This window comes from Canis lupus, chromosome 22, assembly GCF_011100685.1.
Source record: "Canis lupus familiaris isolate Mischka breed German Shepherd chromosome 22, alternate assembly UU_Cfam_GSD_1.0, whole genome shotgun sequence".
In the NCBI taxonomy this organism is placed as follows: Eukaryota; Metazoa; Chordata; class Mammalia; order Carnivora; family Canidae; genus Canis; species Canis lupus.
The window spans coordinates 29,473,669-29,496,558 of NC_049243.1; the positions used below are offsets into that span (position 1 = coordinate 29,473,669).

Genomic DNA, 22,890 nt, shown 5'->3' on the forward strand with positions numbered 1-22,890 from the left:
TTACAAATGCCATTTAGAGTTGTGCTGAATACTTTATTCTTTGTTACCCCTATATCTAAGTTAGCTCTTAGGTTTTTCCTTAGATTAAACGTAAAATCTTATTCGTAAACCAACCAGTCTTTTGATTACCATATTGTGTATATTTCAGAAAACAGTAATTATTTTAAGTATCTACCAGCTAATGATCCCTTCATGTTCAGAAGATTACATGGTTATAATGATATTTTTCTTAATAACAGGATGCCCATTAAAATGAGAAAATGCTTTGAGTGGAAGCCAAAATCTACTTAGTTTATTTTAGCATTTTAGAATAATTCATATTTGAGCACTTACAGTAACCTACCAAACACTTGATTTCTTAGTGGACCAGTTCTTTTAGGCAGACCTTTTGCCCCCTTTTAAAAAATGTCTATAATTACTTTTTAGCCTTTAGAGTATTTCTAATTCTTTGGTTAATGTAAAATAGTTTAAAGATTAATCTCTTCAATTTTCCTACACACAGAGACATGTACATTAACTGTAAAAGAAGGTAATTTTCCTTTTTATAAATACATTCTCTCCACCTTTTTATTAAAGGTTTATTTATTTATTTATTTATTTATTTATTTTTTTAAAGATTTTATTTATTTAGTCATAGACACAGAGAGAGAGAGGCAGAGGGAGAAGCAGGCTCCACAGGGAGCCCGATGCGGGACTCGATCCTGGGCCTCCAGGATCACACCCCAGGCTGCAGGCGGCGCCAAACCGCTGCGCCACCGGGGCTGCCCTTATTAAAGGTTTAGATCATTTCTTTTTTGCCTTCATGGTATTTCTAAATTTTTGTATTGTCATTAACCAGTTTAAGGAGTAGTTGATTCATTTTCTCATACACAAAATGACATGCACATTAACTGTGAAGGAAAAGTAATTGGCCTTGTAGGAACTGAGTATTTTGCTTTTGGATTTTTTTTTCGTTTTTTTCTGAACTAGTTACAAATTTTGGAAAACAAATATTTGAATTGTGTTTGGAGAATACAAATAGAGCTGGTAATAGAGTTCCCTCATGAATCAGTTAAATTAGTTGACAGTCAATGGGCAAGTGGCTTTATATGTAATAAAAATACTGAAATTAGAGCCAAGAGTCACGTATTCTGCCTCTGGCTTTGACAGACACTAGTTGAATGCTTTGGGCAAATCAATTAAGTCCTTGTGTTTATGAATATTAAAAACCCCCAACACTGTCATGATAAACTCACTCTATGTATTTTATTTTATTTTACTTGGTATTTTATTTTTAACTCAGAGGATTTAAGTCAGAATCATAATGCTTAAAAATCTCTTGAAATGAATGTTTGTACCTAATTTTCATGCAACAATAATTTATTAAATTCTTAAGAGTTCTTTCTAAAAAGCAAAACATTTACTTTGCTTTTAAAATGCCTAGAGTTCTGAAAACTCTATTGTAGGTTTCCCCAAACATTATGTAACAAAGAGATTTAAATTATATGTCAATGTTCTATATGAAGTCACATTATGTTGCATTACTCACACAGCAGAGGATTTTAACATTGAACACAGCAGTTTCAATGTTAAAATCCTGGCAAATGTTGATGTTCTTAATAATTTTAATGAAATACGTAATTTTTAGCAATTTTGAATTCCTGTACAAGAACTAAAAAACCGAGGAAGTGAGCTTTTTGTTATGACTCTTCTGAAAGACTTAAGAATAAACTGTAAAAAAAAAAAAAAAAAAAAGAATAAACTGTAAATATTTGATCTTTTCCAATTAGTATGGAAGACCATGTAAAAAAACTGGATATTGAGTCTCAAGATTCAGTTTACAATTTAAATTTCCATATATTGAAGCAAGGCTGCCTTGGTTTCTTAAGCAATTGCACTGACAGGTGATATGAACATTTAAAAGTTGGTGTGTGTGTCTTTAATCTTTATAATTCTAGGAAGAAAACCTAGGAATTTTAAGATTCCTTAATAGCACATTTCATATCAGTCATTTCATCTCTTAAAATGATATTACTTGGCAAACTTTCCTGAATTATCACATACATTTTTACTGAAACTGAAAATATATATGATGTGTACTGTTATGCCTAAATTATGAATTAAATTATCTTTAGCACTCATGTAGAGAAAATATGTATATATTGTGTTCATTGAGCATTAGATAGAAATAAATATGACTAAACAATTAGAATTATTCCTTCTAATGTTAACATCTCAATGTTCATTTATTTATTAAAAATAATACACAAGCTAGCACTTGGGCTATGAAATAGTAAAGTTTTCCTGCCTAAAACCTTTATAAGATGGTTATAAGTAAAACAGTCATAATATAGTAATGTACCTTCCTATTTTTTATGTTGTAGAACATTAGCCAGATACAGACACATACAGAAACAAACTTTAATGTGTGGAACTCATTCAGCAGGGTGTGCTTTGAACCTACCATCCTTTATTTTTTCATTCTTCCCTCTTATATAAGTTTACATTGGAAGACATGAGTAAAAAGAGGGCTAAAGTCACCTATAGATAATCTGATAGAATTTGAACAAAAAATATATATTCATCTTTAAATAGAAATGATCATAGTTTTTACCTTACAGGATTATTGTGAGGATCTATGGCATCTATAGTTTAGAACCTCTGGTACATAAAGTAATCATACAATGTTAGCAATTATTAGTATTCACTGATGAACATGTAAGGGTACTTGCGGGAACATATTTACAGCATAGTTTATTTATTTGTTTTGTTAAAATTTTATTTATTTGAGCGAGAGAGAGAATATGAGTAAGGGGAAGGAGAGGGAGAAACATACTCCCCGTTGAGCAGGGACCCAACTCAGGGCTTGATCCAAGGACCCTGGGATCATGACCTGAGCTGAAGGCAGATGCCCAACTGACTGAGCCACCTGTGTACCCCTATAGCATAATTTATAAATGTAGGAAAGTAGGGCAGCCCCCGTGGTGCAGCAGTTTATCGCCGCCTGCAGCCTGGGGTGTGATCCTGGAGACTCGGGATCGAGTCCTACGTCAGGCTCCCGGCATGGAGCCTGCTTCTCCCTCTGCCTGTGTCTCTGCCTCTCTCTCTCTCTCTCTGTGTGTCTCTATAAATAAATAAAATCTTAAAAAAATAAAAATAAATGTAGAAAAGTAGAAATAACCTAAATATACAATAATATCTCTATTTATGGTACATCTATTTAAGAAATAATATCTTGCCATGAAAAATGACATAGATACATACTTAATGGCATGGATAGAGGCCCAAAATATATAGATATAAAAAAAAGCAGCATGAAGAGTATGATCCCTTTTTGTAAAAAAAACCAAAAATGTTAAAATATTTTAACAAATTGCTAAAGGCCATGTATAGGCTAGTATGAAACTATAAAATTGCTGTAAGGGGCCCCAAAAGGGAAGCCCATTCACTCCACAGACCTCACTGCTACTTATGAGTTAGACTAGAGAAAAGGCTAGAAAGAGCCCAAAGGTACAAACCTGGGGAAGGGAGCAGTTTCTACTTTGGCTAAGGCTCCAAGCCTTGGTTCTTCTCCCCTAAAGAGCAAAACCTAAAGATGCTAAGACAAAACACCTTCCTTGGGGAAGGAAATAGATAAAACCACCATTTTGGGGGAGGAGCAGAAAACTATGAGAGAAAGCGCTGGAAGAGGAAAGCCTGATCCTTGATACCAGGGGTAAATAGCCTACCTACGATGGTAGAAGCAATGGTTAAACCAGAACAATAAATAATATCTCCACCTTCCCACCGTTAAAGACCAGCAAGCACCAATAAACAGCTGTCAAAGTGTGAGAGTAAGTCAAGTACAAGGAGAGAGAACTCTGAGCACAGGTTCTAAGAAAAAGCCTAAAGCTGTGGGTGGAACAAGAACATTGAAAAAGAAAGCATCCAACAACCCAACTGCTACCCTAAGCACAAGGTAATGCTAGATGAATTTTAAGCTGGTAGGTTGCTGAGGTTATTTTGCCTAACAAAATAAAACACGAACAGCTCAACTCCTAACTAGATTGATTCAATTCCATACACTTAAGGTCTAGCAGAAGAGACATGCCAATTCTCAGGCATAAGTAGTATTTATCTCAGTCTGCTTTTATTTATTTATTTTTTTTAATTTTTTTTTATTTATTTATGATAGGCACACAGTGAGAGAGAGAGAGGCAGAGACACAGGCAGAGGGAGAAGCAGGCTCCATGCACCGGGAGCCCGATGTGGGATTCGATCCCGGGTCTCCAGGATCGCGCCCTGGGCCAAAGGCAGGCGCCAAACCGCTGCGCCACCCAGGGATCCCTCAGTCTGCTTTTATATAAGATATATATATATAGCTTTTAACCAAAAATTACAAGACAAAGAAGAAACAAGAAAAATAACAATACACTATTATTAAACAAAGTAGTCAACAGAATCAGAGTCAGATATGATCCAGATATTGGACCTATCAGATGTAGTTTAAAATAACTATAATTAATATGTTACTATGTTAAAGACTCATGTGAACAAAGTAGACATGTACTAACAAATAGGGAATATTAGCAGAGAGTTGGAAACTATAAGAAAGAATCAAATAGAGGAATCCCTGGGTGGCTCAGTGGTTTGGTGCCTGCCTTTGGCCCAGGGTGTGATCCTGGAGTCCTGGGATCAGGTCCTACATTGGGCTCCCTGCATGGAGCCTGCTTCTCCCTCTGCCTGTGTCTCTGCTTCTCTCTCTCTCTCGGTCTCTCATGAATAAATAATAAATAAATAAATAAAATCTTAAAAAGAAAGAATCAGATAGAAATACTAGTAATGAAAAATATGGTACTAGAATGAAGAATGCCTTTAATGGGTTCACCAACCAATAGACTTGACAAAATTGAAGGGAGAATCAGTAAGTATGAAGACACATCACTAGAAATTACTCTAAGAATTACCAGAAGGAAGAGAGAGAGGTGGGATGCCTGGGTCACTCAGTGGTTGGGCGCCTGCCTTGGGCTCAGGTCATGATCCTGGGATCTGGGATTGAGTCCTGCATCAGGCTCCCTGCTGGGAGCCTGCTTCTCCATCTGCCTGTGTCTCTGCCTCTCTGTCTCAGTCTGTATCTCTCATGAATAAATAAATAAATCTTAAAAAAAAAAAAAAGATAAGGGTGAGATGGGGACATGGGCAGGAAAAATATTTCAAGATCTAATGGCTGTTTTTCAAAGAGTAATTAAAGACTTCAAACCACAGCTTCAAGAATCTCAAAGAACACTAGGTAGGATAAATATCCCTACCCTCCCCAAACCAAACACACATATACACAGAGATACATAATGTTTCAAAATGCTGAAAGTGAGAGATAAGTAGAAAATGTTGAAGGCAGCCAGAAGAAAAAGGCACATTAGATACAGAGGAACAAAGATAAGAATTACAGGCCTCTCAGAAATTTTTTTTTTGAGGATACACCATGACTAAAGATAAATATTTTAAATCCAAGGATAATTACTATAAAACATAAACAATAAGACAATAGTATATATAAGATGGAATTGTGTAAATAATCCAAAAAAAGGCAAAGAAGGAACAAAGAACAGATGGAAAAGGAGAGAGCTGGCAAGATAATAGATTTTAATTCAACCGTATCAATACTTACATGAAATTAATAAAATATAAGTGGTCTGAATATAAACACACAAATTGAAAGAAAGATGATAACATTGGTAAAAAAGCAAAACAATTATGTGTCTTTAAGAAAGTCACTTTAAATATAAGGACATGGAAAGATTAAAATTAAAGTAATGGGAAAAGATACACAATGCAAACACCAATCAAAGCTGGAATAATTATATTGAAATTAGATAAAGTAGACTTCAGAACCAGGAATATTAACAGTGAAAAAGAAGGACATTCTAAGGATAAAGAGATCAGTTCACCAAAAAGACCTAACATAAAGTTTGTATATGTAGCTAAAAATAGAGCCTCTAAATATAGGAGGCAAACATTGATAAAACTGAAGAAACAGATTCACAAGTACAGTTGGATATTTCAACACTTCTCAGCAATCAGAGCAAGTAGACCCGGAAGATTAGTAAGACCTTAAAAGAAGACTTTAACAACAATATCAAACAGCTTGGCCCTATTAACATTTATGAACATTCCATCCAAAAACAGCTTAAGATACATTCTTTTCAAGTACACGTGGGATGTTCACAAGAATACGCCATATCCTGGATCAGGAAATAAAGTTTTCTTAAAAGTTGAAATCACACAAAGAAGGTTTTTTGTGTTTTATCTTTTTGTTTTTTGTTTTGTTTTTTTTTTGTTTTGTTTTGGCCATAATGGAATTAAATTAGAAATCAGTAACAAAAAAATCTGAAAAATTCCTAATTATTTAGAAATGAAACACTATACATTTAAATAGTTCATGGAGGGCAGCCCTGGTGATGCAGTGGTTAGGCACCGCCTGCACCCCGGGGTGTGATCCTGGAGACCCGGGATCGAGTCCCATGTTGGGCTCCCTGCGTGGAGCCTACTTCTCCCTCTGCCTGCATCTCTGCCTCTCTCTCTCTCTCTGTCTCTCTGTCTCTATGAATAAATAAAATCTTTAAAAAATAAATAAATAATTAAATAGTTCATGGATCAAAGAGGAAGTCACAAAGGAAATTAGAAAACATTTTAAATTGAATAAAATTACCTTAAGATTTTTTATTTATTTGAGAGAGGCAGAGCACATGAGAACATGAGTAGGGGAGGAGAGGGAGAAGTGGGTTCCCCGTTGAGCAGGGAGCCCGATGTGGGGCTCGACCCCAGGACCATAACTCGAGCCAAAGTCAGATACTTAACCAACTGAGCCACCCAGGTGCCCCTGAATCAAAATTTTTAAAAAGTCAAAATATACAGGTTTCAGTTAAACCAAGAATTAGAAATCTCTATCATAAATGCTTATAGAAGAGAAAAAACAGGAGTTACAGAAAAATCTATATCACTGAATGCTTATAGTAGAAAAGAAAAAGCAAGGATTCAAGAGAAATTGATAGTATTAAATGCTTATAGTAGAAAAGAGGCTTCAAGTCAGTGATCTAAATTTTTACCTTAAGGTAGTAAAAGAAGACCATATTAAAGCCAAGTCAAACAGAAGAAAGAATAAAAATAAAAGCAGAGGGGTCCCTGGATGGCTCAGTGGTTTAGCGCCTGCCTTCGGTCCAGGGCATGGTCCTGGAGACCTGGGATCGAGTCCCATGTCGGGCTCCCTGCATGGAGCCTGCTTCTCCCACTGCCTGTCTCTGCCCCCTCTCTCTCTCTCTCTCTCTCTCTCTCTCTCTCTGTGTGTGTCTCTCATGAATAAATAAATAAAATCTTTTAAAAAAATAAATAAAAGCAGAAATCAGTGAAATTCATTATTGTACTAAAGGTCCTGGGAGTGATGCAAGAACAAGAAAGAAAGGGCATATGAGTTAGAAGGGAAGAAATAAACTGTATTTATAATGAGCATGATTTTTTATGCTGAAAGTTGTTTATTTAAAAATGGGGGATGGAGACTGTATCTGAAATGTTAATGTCATAAAAGATGAAGACTGTTGGAAATGTTCTAGATTAAAGGATACTAAAAATACATGACAAGTAAATTCAGTGTACCTGGTTCCTAGATTAGATCATGAGGGAAAATGCTCTAAAGGAAATTAACAGATAACTAACAAATTAAATGCAGACTAGAAAAGGCACAATGCAAATTTATGAAGGTGACAACTACCCTGCTGTTATGTAAGAGAATTCTTAGTCATAGGAAATACTGAAGTATTTAAGGGTAAAGGACCGTGATGTATGTAACTTACCCTAAACCCTCAAATGGTTCAGGAAAAAAATTACATAGCATAAATGCAGAGGATAAAACAAATGGGGGGTGGATAGGATGTCGTAGGCAAAGATTTCAGTGTTTCCTGTGCTGTTTTTGTTTTTGTAACGTTATAAATTTGAATTTTTTTTAAAAGTTCTTAAAAGGTTTTTCAAAAATCTCAAAAGAAGAGGGCCATTACACTTGAAGTTGGAAACTGCTTTACTCACAGTAGGCAACTGTGAGGGATTAGGTAAGGTCTGCCTATAGGTTAGAGTATGTTTGCTTGCTTCTTGCTATAAAACACATCTCCCCAAACTCTGTTCCTGTCCTGTAAGACAGCTCACCTTGTGTGCGACCATCCATCTAGGCCTTTTGTGTTGCCCTCATGTGAATGCGTGCAAACCAATAGATGATCACGCTCCTGGCTGTACTAGAAGTCAAGCCTTTTTTCTCTGACTCAGGAGTCTGAAGTCTTCTTCCAGCACCTATGAAAAAGTAACAGGTCAACTTTTTCGATTGAAAGCATAAAATCAAATTCCAGACCCAGTGGTCTAGTCCTGTGAACATGTCTTACTTGTCCCTATTTCTGTTCTTTTTCTGACACTGAATTCTTTGCCAGGAATCCCTTTCCCATTTCTTCACCTCTCCAAACCTTACACATCCTTTCAGTTTACACCCTTCAGTTTTACTTCTAGTTTAGTAATCTCTCCCTCCCAGATTCTTAGGAGATTGTTGTTTTGTTCCACTGCTCATTTAATCATCTCTCCTTCTCTTTCTTTCCTCCATTTCTTTTCCCTCTTCACCCATCTTTCTTTTCCCCATTTTCTTTCCTCCATTTCTTTTTCCTATTTAGCTGTAATCAGATTGAATATGACAAACTTCTGATTAAACTGTGTCTGTGAGAGCAGACCGTTTATTCTAGTATAGAGCCAAGAGGATTTATTTATGTATTTCTGATTAACTAGTTCTTATTAAGAGCCACTGAAGTGTTCACAAACATGTTTTTTTAAACTCTCATCACAGGCTTTATTTTAGGTTGGTGTATTGTTCACAGAGATTGAAAGCACTAAGAACAATCAGAATTTTCAGGGTTGAAAGAATCCTAGAAATCATTCAGGGAAAAACCCTTCATTTTCTTAAAGAGAATAGGTCATGGATAGTGATCATTATCACTTCCGAAAGACTCATATCACTACTCTTAATGTTGATTCTCACTGTGGTTATAAACAATTATAAATTTTTCATACTGCCTTAAAATAAATTTTTTTACTTCATGTGCTGATAATATTTATTAGAGGTAGCAGTCATAAAATAATCATTTGGATTACCATTAATAAGTTAGATTTTGGGGACACCTGGGTGGCTCAGCGGTTGAGCGTCTGCCTTCTGCTTAGGGTGTGATCCCAGGATCCAGGATCAAGTCCTGCATTGGGCTCCCTGCAGGGAAACCTGCTATGTCTCTGCCCCCTACCCCCCCCCCGTGTCTCTCATGAATAAATACATAAATTAAAAAAAAATAAGTTAGTGTTTGTACGCATGTGCATGTTGTGGAAAACTTTTGGACCAGATTCAACCTTTGTGGTGTAATTATGTTTGAAAGCATGATTCTCAAAATACCTAATTTTAAGAGGATTATAGCTCTCATCATTAGAATCTGGCCTAACAAATTAGTGATAAAATCTTTCTCTTGGAAAATGAGGTTGTACATCAAGGTGATTCTACATAATGGATTCTAGAACCAGATTTCCTGTATTTGAATCTCATCCCTGCCACTTGTTAGTACGGGCCTGGGTTATATTAATTAACTCTGTTTGTTCTGATTCCTCATTTTTTTAAAAAAGATTTTATTTATTTATTCATGAGAGACAGAGAGAAAGAGATAGAGAGAGAGAGAGAGAGAGAGAGAGAGGCAGAGACACAGGCAGAGGGAGAAGCAGGCTCCATGCAGGGAGCCTGATGTGGGACTTGATCCCGGGACTCCAGGATCATGCCCTGGGCTGAAGGCAGGCGCTAAACCACTGAGCGACCTAGGGATCCCCTGATTCCTCCTTTGTAAAGTGGGAATATGTTACCTATCTCATGGGTTACAGGGAGATGAAATAAATTGATAATGTAAAGTGCTTAAAAGCGTAACCGGGACAAAAGAAATAATTTAACAAATACTATTGATTAGTAGAAGATGGCTAATAGGCTATGATAGTTTCCATTTAACTTGTTAGCCTAAGTAAGAGGATAGTTTATGCAAGTCACCAGCTTCAGAGGGGTTTACTTTATTCTTTATATTTTAACGTTTTTTTCCCCCTTAGAGCTTATTCCAACTAAAGAATTCTTTTCACCAGTGCCTATTACCATATTGTTTTCTTCTAAACATTATTCTTTGTGTTTTGTATGTGTTACATGTTGTGTTCTGTGTATGTGTGTGTTCCTGTTTTTTAAACAAGTTGATGTAATAATTCCATTTTAGTGGCTTTTCAATAATTCTGAGTCTGTGCTACACAAATGAGGATAGGTAAATATTTTAGATGTGTACTTACAGAAGCTATGGTATATAACCCTATACCTTAGTTATGTATTTCCATATTATCCAGTTTTAAGCAACATTCATATACAATCCTTTTCTAGATTATTGTTGATTAAAGTACTAGACCATATAAATACAGGTATGACCATACGTTGCTTTTAAGAATAAATGATCGCCCAGTAACGTGGTCTAAGTAAAATGTTCTCTTTTTTAATTATGTAGTCCTCTTCGCCATCCTCATCACAGCCTCATTCTAGCCACTGCAGAACGAAGGCCTCATCATTGTGTCACCATGCATCCCTGCCCTGGGTCAAACGTAACCATGTAGGCCCTGCAAAGGCTACCAGTCCATCTCTCCGTCTTCGTCGCTGGCGACCCTTCTTGCGCCTACCATCTATGGGTCTCCATTCTGTTGTAAGTGTAGTCAATCTTCCATCTCTTCTTCCAGTGACAAGGATAGTCCATTTTTTTTCCTTACACTTCTTCCGTCTTCAAAGTGCTTTTCTCTTGGTTCACTCAGCCATTAGCTTTTTCTCCCCCAATTAGATTGCAAGCATACCTCCATGCTTTGCGGTCTAGCTTGACTTTCACCAATGCCTCCGTGAACATTCATTTTCCCACTCCATATCCTGCCAGCATAAGGATGCCTGCCTTTTGATGAGTACGGATCGACATTCATGATGATGTTTAAGTTCCTGTCCATTGTTAAAGTGAATATGTATTCTCTTAACCTTCATCTCTCTGATTTCATTTAGTTGACCCAGGTCAACAAGTGCTGTGTACCTTCTGAGTTCTTTGCCATCTCTTTTTTTATTTTTTTCATGTTTCTGAACATGACTGTAGCCTCTTGTCATGCTCTGGGGTCACTTTACTTACTCTATCCTTAACCTAATCCTTCATGGTGTAGGGTGTTTCATCTAAGCTATTTTATTCCCTGAGGCATCTCAGGTACTTGGTTTAATCTTGATCCAATCTTCCCTGCCTATTCAGTTTCTAAAGATCTTTTCTAAGTAGGAGGTGAAGATTTTCTCGTTGTGAATTGCTTCCCACAAATTTTATGATTTCTCCTTCTTAGATTGGTGATATTAGCAAACTATTAAAAAGTACATTTGTTCTTATAATCTTGCTAATTATCTTAAATGTTGAGACAGATGATGGAATTCTAATAATTTTCATGATTGAACTAAACTGTAGGGTTAGGCAACTCCAGCTCTTTTCTTTTTGATGTTTTAAATTTTTTTTAAGATTTATAAATTTATTTATTCATGAGAGAGAGAGAGAGAGATGCAGAGACAACAGGCAGAGTGAGAAGCAGGCTCCATGCAGGGAGCCCGACGTGGGACTCCATCACGGGTGTCCAGGATCACGCCTTGGGCGGAAGGAGGCACTAAATCGCTGAGACTCCCGGGCTGCCCTCTTTTTGATGTTTTAGACTGTTAACGTCAATAACTGGTTTAGCAGAGCTAACCTAGAAATGCTATCTGAAAGATTTGGTGTATGCCATCCATTTATAAGAAACTTGATGCTTCTGGAAATCATCATAACTTTTGAAGCCAGAGGAAGTCTGACTCCTCATACATTTAATGCTTAAAAAACTAGAAGTTGGTGTCAAACATTCCTTCCTTCCCCTTATTTACTCTTTCAGAGCTATACTCAAACTGTGAAGTAGTCTTTACACTTTTCCTTAAATATGTTTCCACCAAATATCAGTATGGTCATCAAATAGACTTTCATTTATACTGAATACCAATCAGTAAACTGGTGTCTATTTTATTTTCTTCATTTGATCACAACATGCATGTGCCATTTTTATTCATTTATCTATTTAATATTTGTTGCTTCCCTACTGTGCCATATACTGGCATAGTAGGAGATACAAGGTGAATTATATATGATCAGAGTAAAACCCTAATTTTGTAAATTCTAACTCGGGCACAATTGATTCTAAACATGACTGATTGCTTTGTACTTTTAAATATTCTAAATATAAATGAATAAATCATAAATTGGTGTTTCCAGTTTTATATGATTTTACATAATTTTGATCTTTGCTCTCCATATTAATTTTGTTGTTTTGTAGCTTCATAACTATTTTCATATCATAGCATGGATTCTTGAACTATCCAGCCTGAGTTTGAAACCAGATTCCCTCACTAGCTCTTGAACAGTTTTCTTGAGAATAAATGAGTATATTATCTATTTCATAGAGTTTATATGATGATTAATTGGTCAGTACATTTAAGGCACTTAGCACAGTGCCAGTACCTGGTATATATTAAGTGCCAAACAAGTATAAATTAAACTATATTTTCAACAATTTGAATTTTATATTTAGTATTTAATTTCTAATTGATTTGTTATTTTATTTTTAATTGAGATAATAATAAGTGTTGTATTATAAATTAGGGAACTTTGTAAAAAATAATATATAAAACTAAATGTAGGCGACATGATCCAGTCTATAGCTTCTGGTTTCTACCTTCTTGGTCATTTTTTTGAAATTGAAGACTTTGCCTTTTTTTATTGTTCTTGTTCTTAGTGGAACAGTTTTTAAGCAGTTGGATAACTGCAAATTTCAGACCCTCAGACTGATGAAGTTGACCCAAGGGAAAAGGAAAGGCTCCCAATAGGTACTGAAGTTTTGTGGAAGGCTTAGAAGTTTTGAGCTTAACTTACCTTTTATAATAATTTGAAGGCTTTTCATGCCCTCTTTAGTTTTATATTTTTCATATGCACTTTTGGATAAAAGGTATAATGACTCACAATTATGAGTCACTAGCATTAGTGATTTCTTATATTTGTGATAATGTAGTTAGTATTAATATTGAAATATTACATAATTCTTTTATGGCACTTAACAATTTACATGTATTTCATTTAAACTTTAAAACAGATAAGAAACCCAGTGCACCCAGGGGTTGGGTATATATTCAGGTCTCTGACTCCAATTGTACTACTTTCATCTCTAGCATGGTTTTATTTACTGACAAAATATGAAGAATAGAAGCTATAAGATGTATTATTCTTAAGAAGAGATGGTGTTAAAACAAGTGTATAATTTTTGAAAATGCAGTAGCTCCAAAATTTAACATACTTGTTAACCTATTGGAGAATTGTCTTAAAATGAATAATAAAAAAAAAAAAACCCTCTTTTCTAGTTGGATAAAAAATCATTTCTAGTATTTCTTTTTTTTTTTTTTAAGATTTTATTTATTTATTCATGAAAGACCGAGAGAGAGAGAGGCAGAGACGTAGGCAGACGGAGAAGCAGGCTCCACACAGGGAGCCTGATGTGGGACTGCCCAGGACTCCAGGATCACGCCCCGGGCTGAAGGCAGATGCTTAACCACTGAGCCACACAGGCATCCCCATTTCTAGTATTTCTTATTATATAATTGAATTTAAGTTTGTAGAATTGCCTAGGTTTAGCCTTGAAAAATTGGATCCTTTTCTGGTCATTAGTAAAACAAGAATATTAAATTGAGTGATCACTAGTATTTTTTGATTCTCTGAGCAGGAAAGTAAGGGAACTCATTACCACTATCTTTAAACATTTGAAGACATATCATGTTCAAGAGGAATTAGAATTTTTTCTAAGAAAAGGGAAAAATACTGGGGGCCATATATTACTCTCAGTATGAAGGTTAACTCCAGCAAAACTGTCCAAAGAGCTAATAGACTACTTCAGAACCTAGTGTTCTGCTAGGGTCTGCTGCAGATGGGGCTGTGCTGGAGAGGAGTCTACTACTGGAGTAGCAATAAAAGTAGATAATATTGACTCCTACGAACAGTAGAATTCTTTCATTCTAAACTGAAGCCAGGAAGAGCTAGTTTGCCACATTAATGTTGAGATTCTCCCATTAATAATTGAAGAGAAGTACTATCTGAAGAATAATGGGAGATTAGATGAGTCACTCTATCTGTAAATTTTTTAGAAACATCCAGTAAAACCAAAATAGTAACGCTTATTCTGTCACTTTCAATTTTTGCATCTAAATACTTCTTAAAACTAAAAATACTACTTAAAAATACAAAATTATCTGAAGATGAAAAAAGTATAAATTTACATTTCAGATACCATTGTGTTATATAGGATGTTAATATGTGATGTAATTTGACTTATGCCTCTTTAAAACATTTGCTTCTAAAATTTGTTCATGCATTTAAGTGATTGTATCTTATTCAAACCATTTAAGATTTGATATACAGCTAACACACATTAGTGTTAACTGTGCAGCTTACTGCATATCATAGTGCCATTTAATCATGTATGATTTTGGGTAACTTATTTACATTTCTAAGAAATGTAGCAGATATTGCTTATTGCAAATCGAATTTAGAAAACTAAAAAAACCTAAAAAACTAGGTGTAATTTTCATTTCAAATAGTTCACTAAAAAAGCAGATGAAAAATCATAGGTTACAGTTAATTGTACTTTGATTTACTTTTATCTCTTCCCCCCCACCCTGTACTCTTTTGGCTATTTTCCTGCATTTATTCATTTTTAAACTTTGAATCTTGATGAATAGTGAGACTTACTTCATTCTAAGACTATATTACGTTGTTCAAAAAATGAGATTATCAAGTTCAAATCATTAAGGAAAGAATTCACTTTCTTATTAAAATTTAGCTTGAAAAGAGTTTTAACTGTTTATCCTATTTTTTTAACTTTCTTATTTCAAATTTCAAAAATTAGACAAATCAGCTCATGCATTCATTTCATTCAGCAAGTATGCATTGTGTATTTACTGGTACCAGGTGTTGTGCTAGTCACAGGGTTTTCAAGGTTGAATAATATTTAAGGTTTTTAGATCAGTTGAGATTAAGAAAGATGTGCTTTAAGTCGATGTTTTCTTGGTTGATGGGTGAGGACATTGTCATAAATGTGGTCATGTTCATTCTTTGTCCACCATATCAAAGATGAATAAATCTTGAATTACATGTTTTCTCACATCATTTCATATTTATATATGTTTACATGTACTTGATTGATTTGACTACTAACATGCATAATATGTATTTTTCCCTCCTATTTCAGGCACCAAGTATAGATGAAAAAGTAGATCTTCATTTTATTGCATTAGTTCATGTAGATGGGCATCTCTATGAATTAGGTAAGAGCTATTTAAATTTACTCTGGGGAGGGAAATGATAAATGGGAAAGTCTCTATTTATGATTAACAGGTCTGTTGACATTTATTGTGTTTAATATTAATTGCCCTATAATATCAAGTTGGCATAATGAAAGTTTTCCTTTAAGATTTTTTACTAGAAAAAATAAATGTTTTTTGAATTTTAAGCAACTTATAATTCAAGAAAGTGTACATATTAGCTTTGTATTTCACGCAAAGCAGGGAAGTAAAAATCATAGGAAACTCCTATAAATCAGTTCAGCATTCCTTACTAAATTATTTAGTAATCATCAACATCTGGATGAACTATCTTGATCCTGAAACAACTTTTAAAATATGCTGTAATATTCATAATGACTAACTTTTGTAATCAGTAATGAGTATCACTACTTTTTAGGTTTTTGTACTATCTCTTTGTGTTGCCTCTGATTTTTTTAACTTTACAAGAGCGTGTGTTTTCTGGCAGTAGTTCCCTAAGGCATATGTCAGAGTAGCCATGATTAATTATTTGGCATTTTGGCCTATACCTGTACTTATTTTTTAGAAGTTTAACTGTAGATCGACTATTTTGGGGAATGTTGGAGATCATCATCATAATTTTAATTGATCCTTTCAGACATAACAAACTTCTTAAAGTTCTTTAATGGCTGGTTTATACTACTTATCATGAATCCTTGTTGTTTTCCATGAGGACAAGGTTAAAAAAAGCCAAATAAGGGGCAACTGGGTGGCTCAGTCAGTTAAGTGTCTGATTCTTGGTCTCAGCTCAGGTATTGATATTCAAGCCCTACATTGGGCTGGATCCATGCTGGGCCTGGAGCCTTCTTAAAAAAAAAATAAAGAAAAGTAGAAATTAAGTTTAAAAAATTTTTTTAAAAGCCAAATAAAAAAGAGAAGTCTTTTTCAATTTCTAGGTACCATGATTTTTAGTTCTCTTTGTTCTTACTTGCTGTCTGTATTAACTTGCCACTTTCATTTTCCTCAGCTTATTTAAAAGCACAAAGTTCTGAAAGAACTCCTGTTACTATAAATGAGGTCCATAAATGTAGATAGATTTTACGTGTGGAATATAACAACAGAGTAATACACTTGATTAAAAAGAAAGAGCTGTATTCAAGGGTACAAGGAAAGGAAAAAGCATAATTTTGTAGAAACCTAAAACCCCCAAAGGAAAAAAAAAAAAAAAGAAACCTAAGATCCTGAAGGCTGTGTACAATAATAGAGACATTTGAGTTGGATTCAAACTGAAATGAAAAGAACACATTGTGATGGGAGTAGATGATACCCCTGTAGGGCAGCATGGAAGACCAGCTTTGCTAAGTCAGTCTACAAGGTCTGTATCTAGAGATAAGATGTAATAGTGATTGGGGATTTCCTACATCTGATTGATTGCTGGAAGCTGACTTTCTACTCTGAATTTTGAATTATAAAGAATAACTAGTGGAAATGGAAATAAAGAGAGTGCGGAGACTTGCCAGACACATTTCATTGACCTCAAGAAAGTACACTTAGGAAAGGCCAGAGAAATGATAAATATGATCCATAACCAGAAACTATGACAGTGGTGATGACTTTCCGAATGATAGACTTATCAGTAGAACAAACAATAACATCTAAAAGATATTTAGAAAAAAAAAAAGAAATCTCAGATCATCTCAATGGGAAGGAGTTGACTAAAAAACTCTGGTTAGCTAGCTCTCTGAGCTCAGAGTCTAGAGAGGACAATTAGAAGGAAAGATGTATTACAAGGGTACGCTACATATGAAGAATGTTTTTCTTCTGCATTCCAAGATCAGTACAAAAGGATTTTAAAATTGGTTTGAACATTAGGAAAGAAAGAACTACCGAGGTCTTGTTGGTTAGGCATTCTTTAGCAAGAAGAATGATCATGGCTGATAGAGAATTAGAGCCTTTTGGGGATTACATTCTTAAAATGAATTTAAAGAATTTCAGAGTTGTAAAGAATAGCAGTAATCTTTTAGATAGTGTAGAGAACAGGGATAAGTACAAGACAAATGAAAATGGGCAGTTGCTGATTCACTCCAAAGGAAATTGGCAGTAACCCTGATGTGGGTTCCTAATAAATTCTAAAGGAATGTTGAGCAAGGAGACTACTGAGTTAGTGAATAGAAAACAGTGATTAAGAGAACAGCATATGATTTTTAAGAAAAAAATCATTTTGAAGTAACCTTATTTTTAAAAATAAGACTATGATTCTAGATGTGTGCAAATTAATTACTACAGGACAGTTATTCAAGAAAGGATAGTGGTTATCTTTAATATATTTATTCCATACTCAATTGTAAGGTTAACTGATGAAAGGAATTGAGTTATTCATCTTTTTGTTATCACTTCTTCCTTTTCCTTAAGGCTTCATGTTGTTAATAGCATATGTAGGGGAGGAGAAGTACATATTTTTAAATAGATAGAATTACTCTTTATGGATAAATTGGAACAATGGGATTTGGAAGTGAATTCAGAATTGATTGAATCATCAGATTGGTATACTGATAACTAACAATTTATTGTCTACTTGGAGCAACAGGAATACTCTGAAACAGTAAAAAAAAAATTTATTTTGAAATAATTTTAAATTTTTATAAAAATTCCAGAAATTGTATGAGAGTTCCCATAAACCCTTTATTCAGGTTCCCCAGATTCAATTAATATGTCTGAACCACTTAAAAGATAAGTTGCAGACATGATGCCCTATTATTAATATATTTCTGTATGTATTTCTTCAAAACAGGTGGATACTCTCTTATATAACTGTAGTATGACTAACAAAATCAGGAAATTAATATCAACCTATATTATAATTGAATTCACATATTCTGTTCAAATTGTTCTGATTTTTTACAGTATCCTCTCTAGGTTCAGAATCCAGTCCAGGGTTGTATGTTGTATTTAGATGTCACGTTTGTCTCCCTTAATCTGGAATGGTTCCTCAGTCTTTTCTTTCCTCTCGTGTCTTTGACATTTATTTTTAAACCTACAGGGCAGTTATTTGAGATTATTTGGGTTGTTTGATATTTCCTCCTTATTTATCCATTTGACACATACACCACAAAAGTGGTGTTGCGTTCTCAGTGCGTCATTCAGGAGGCTCATGATGTTGATTTGTCCTCTTGCTGATGATGATGACCTTTATCATTTGGTTTAGGTGGTTATCTCCATTTCTCCATTATAAAGTTAAGTTTGTTAAACTTATTAGTATATCAATATGTTACGGTTATTGATAGTTAATGAATAAATATTTTATCAGGGGATACTTCGAACCTATGTAAATACACAGTTTCTCATTAAGCCTTTATCAGATTTAGCATCCATTGATGATTTTTAATTGATTATCACTATGATGGTGCCAAATGGTGTTTTTTTTTTTTTAAAGATTTTATTTATTTATTCGTGATAGACACACAGAGAGAGAGGCAGAGGCAGAGACACAGGCAGAGGAAGAAGCAGGCTCCATGCAGGGAGCCAGATGTGGGACTCGATCCCGGGTCTCCAGGATCACTCCCTAGGCTGAAAGTGGAGCTAAACCACTGAGCCACCCAGGCTGCCCCCAAATGGTGTTTTTAAAAAAATTCCTCCAACATTAGAAGCTTTCCTTTTTCCCTCATTCATTCATGTCAGAATGGACTCATGGATTCATATTTTACTCAAAAGATTACATAAAGTCCATTATCATCATTTATTTTGATGCTTAAATTTTCCCAGACTTGGCCTTGAAGGGCACCCCTTCAAGCTGTCCCTTTTGTCCATTTGATACGTTTCTCTCTTTCTTCAAGCAATTTCTTGAATAAGATGTTCAGGTAGAATAAGATGTTCTAGGCGCATCTTTGATTTTCTGTGATCCAGCCATGTATTCAGTTGCTTCCACATAGAGTCCTGGTTCCTTTTAGTGGAAAATGATATTTAGAACCAATGTCTGGGTGGTAGGTGTGCTCATTGTTACTAAGATATCATTATCTAGGTCCTCTCAGAGGACAAAAGTAGGAAATATTTGTATGTATTAGAAAAATACACTCACATACATGTATGTGAATATGAGTATAGATGTACCCACAATTACATTGGTTTATATATTAAAAAGCATTCATTTACATTAATACTTCTAAGTCTGATCTAGTAGTGTATAGTTTATTCTAGTGTTCTCCATTACCTTTCATGTATTTCTTGGTTTACCCATTCTTCTTGTATATAAAGAAGCTCTTAGCCACTCACCCTAAAACTCAGACCCAGACACAATGCTCCCTGAGCCCCCTGGCACACTAATCCTGGCCTGGCCCAGCCCAGACCAAGGGCAACAGATCTACAAAGTGGGGAGCTACCTTCATTCTAATACTGTGCAAATTTCCAAACCTTGCTCTCTTTCTCCTCAGTCTCCTCATTAAGACTGTTGTGCTCTGCTTGGGTTTCCCATTCGTGAGCTAGCAGAAAGCTGCTATTACTGTTGGGCTCACATACAAGCTACCTACTTCCTCATGTCTAAGAACAACTGTTTCAGCTATTTTGTCCAGTTTTTTAGTTGTTTGCAGTGGAAGGCCTCATCCAGTACCAGTTATTCCCTCCCAGCTGGAGGGGGCAGTGGCCTCAGTATTATTTCTTCACTTCCCACAAGGAAGATAAGATTTTGCTTCCTTGTATCACCCTTGTTCCTTACCCACCCTCCCAGTCACAGAATAGATTATTTCCTTTCTCCTATTCTCCCAGTTCTGTTGTAGTTGTTTATATTTTTATGACCACAGAAACATTATTCTCAGCTGAGCCATAACTAATGTACATTTGAAAAAACTCTTATTTCTTTAGTTTTAATAATTGTCTCATTTTGCCTTCTGGTTTGTTTGGTTAATCTTCCCTTATATTTTTCTTTCAAAGTGGTATCTATCAGTTCAGCTCTAACGCTGTGTATGTTTGTGGATTCAAACATTTTTATTACATTTGGAAGCCATGAAATTACAGAAGGGATTGTGTTTTATGGATTGAACTCAAAGTGCCACTTAAAAGACATATGAGGTTTAGATTTGGATATAGAGTTTCAGTTAACTTTGAGTTAGGATGAATTTATATAATAATAGACTTTTTCATTTTTTCATAGCATTTATAAAGTAGTAGTTTATTCAAGATGTTTATAATTGTGTTTAATTAACTTTGGTGGTCAGTGAAATAACCCTAGGTTATTTAGATTGTTGGTCTATACTACTGCCTTGGTGGTACACAATTAGTAGCAGTAATATATAAATCTTATGTTGGCTCCCTTTCATTGGCATAAGCATATCAGTCTTAGGATCTGATTTGAAATAAATTTTTCATTTTCTACTCTAATAATTTTTCATTTTTCTACCCTTTCCTGAGGGTAGAAATTAGGTTGGTAGCTTTTTAAAAATTGACTTATAAATTTTGCATTTTTTAAAGGAAATTAAAGCCAAAAAATAAAATTAAAAAAAAATAAAGCCAATGTTTATTTCTTATAAATTCTGTTTAGGAAGATGATTTAGGCTTTTCAAACATGGAAGCAAGATTCTTTTTTTTTTTTTTTAATTTTTATTTATTCATGAGAGAGAGAGAGAGAGGCAGAGACACAGGCAGAGGGAGAAGCAGACTCCGTGCAGGGAGCCTGATGCGGGACTCGATCCCGGGACTCCAGGATCACGCCCTGGGCCAAAGTCCGGTGCTGAAACGCTGAGCTACCCAGGGATCCCCTGGAAGCAAGATTCTAATAACATTAGAATAACATAATAAGATACTTGCTTTAGAATATATTACTTTCAGTATCTTTTAACATTTGCTTCACTGTAGGAAGATGAAAATGGAAGTTGGAAGTTGGAAGGACATTATCTTATATAAGCAGCTAAACATTCAACTGTTTGTTCATTTTCCACAGATGGACGGAAACCATTTCCAATTAACCATGGGGAAACTAGTGATGAAACTTTATTAGAGGTAATAACAAAACTTATTGGCCTACTTTAAGTGTTATTAATGTTCTTGTTATCTTTAAAGTATCTCTAAAGATCACTTGAATAACATTTTCTCTGAATTTGGATGTTTCCATGTTCTTGCCCTCTTGAGAAAATCCAAAAAGAAAATTCTGAGTTAGTGTTAAAGATCTACAACAAATGAAGAGATTTTCAGAACTCTTTGTGTGAACAAGTATCAAATTTGAAAAAGATAATAGTATCGAAAGAGTTGCACATCATATCCCATATTTCGCTGAATCCAAGATACTATCATTTGTATCTTGATCCTGATTTTAGAGATTTTTAAATTTATGAACAAATTGTGTGGCTCAATGAAATAGTACTTTTCAAGTTAAAAGTTTCTTTAAAGTATTTTAAGAAAGAACACTTACTATATTTTATAGTTTTGTACTAAGCAAATCAGGCTACCAACCATTCACTCTTCTGGTGTGCTTTAAATTATTTTGCATTTGGAAAAAGAAGTCTGTAATATAAAATTAGTATGAATTAGGGAAATATGAAACATTTATTTATCATTTGAAAGGAAAACACATGTTTATAAACTAAAAAATTACACACATTTTTTTCCCCATAGGATGCCATAGAAGTTTGCAAGAAGTTTATGGAACGTGACCCTGATGAATTGAGGTTCAATGCAATTGCTCTATCTGCAGCATAGCTTGTCAGTAAATGGAAACACCAAATACTGTATTATTTGCAACAAAAATTACATTTCTGCTGCCATACACTAACTCAAAAATTTTGATATTTTCATTAACTTGACTGATTAAACTTTATGTGAATTAAACTTTGACTTAATCTGTGTATTTTTTTTTTTGCCCCACATTAAAGCTGTAATTCTTTCTCCCCTTTCTTTCTTGTGAAAGACTTACCTTGTCTGAGGACTAGCAATAGGTTTCTTATTCTCTTCTAAATTTCATGGGAGATTTTGTATTGAGCACAAGTGCAGTTTCCATCTGCATAGTATAAATATACATTATATCACATATTTTGACATATTCCCTTAAAAAGCATTTGTGGAACATCTACTTGTAATGAGCTAGACACTGTTCTAAGTGCAGGAGTTACAGCAATGAACACTGTCAACAAGTTCCATAGTCATGGAGCTTATGTTCCTGCGAGAAGAGATAAATGACACATTAGTAAGATACAGACCAATGATAGATGTTATGCAAAGTCAGATTTGCATTAGAGAGTGACTGATTGGATACTTTAGATTTTGTAGTCATGGAAGGCTCCTATGAGGAAGTAACTTTGAAGTTGAGATCTGAATAGCAAAACGTAGCCAGTCAGAGAAAGGTGGTAGGGAAGAGTAAAGGGAATAATTAATGTAGAGTCCCTCAAGTAGAAAAATCTAACTGTGTTAGAGGGTCAGAAAAAGGCTCATATGACCAGAGCATAGAAAGTAATGGGGAAAGTGGCAAGATATGAGGTTAATAACTGGTC

General features: G+C 34.8%; 1 protein-coding gene across 4 annotated transcripts in view; it reads left to right on the forward strand.

Annotated features, from left to right (window-relative positions):
* The window catches only part of UCHL3 (ubiquitin C-terminal hydrolase L3), a 107,443-nt gene extending 85,206 nt beyond the window's left edge, over positions 1 to 22,237 (forward strand). For 3 of the 4 annotated variants that reach the window (XM_038569757.1, XM_038569756.1, XM_038569759.1), the window contains 4 exons: positions 10,551 to 10,742; positions 15,367 to 15,442; positions 21,348 to 21,406; positions 22,019 to 22,237. In XM_038569757.1, coding sequence (XP_038425685.1) covers positions 10,551 to 10,742; positions 15,367 to 15,442; positions 21,348 to 21,406; positions 22,019 to 22,102 — 411 coding nt within the window. In that variant the 3' untranslated portion in view covers positions 22,103 to 22,237. The remainder of the gene's footprint in view (positions 1 to 10,550; positions 10,743 to 15,366; positions 15,443 to 21,347; positions 21,407 to 22,018) is intronic. The other variant, XM_038569758.1, reaches the window with a different exon arrangement.
* Positions 22,238 to 22,890: the final 653 nt, after the last annotated feature.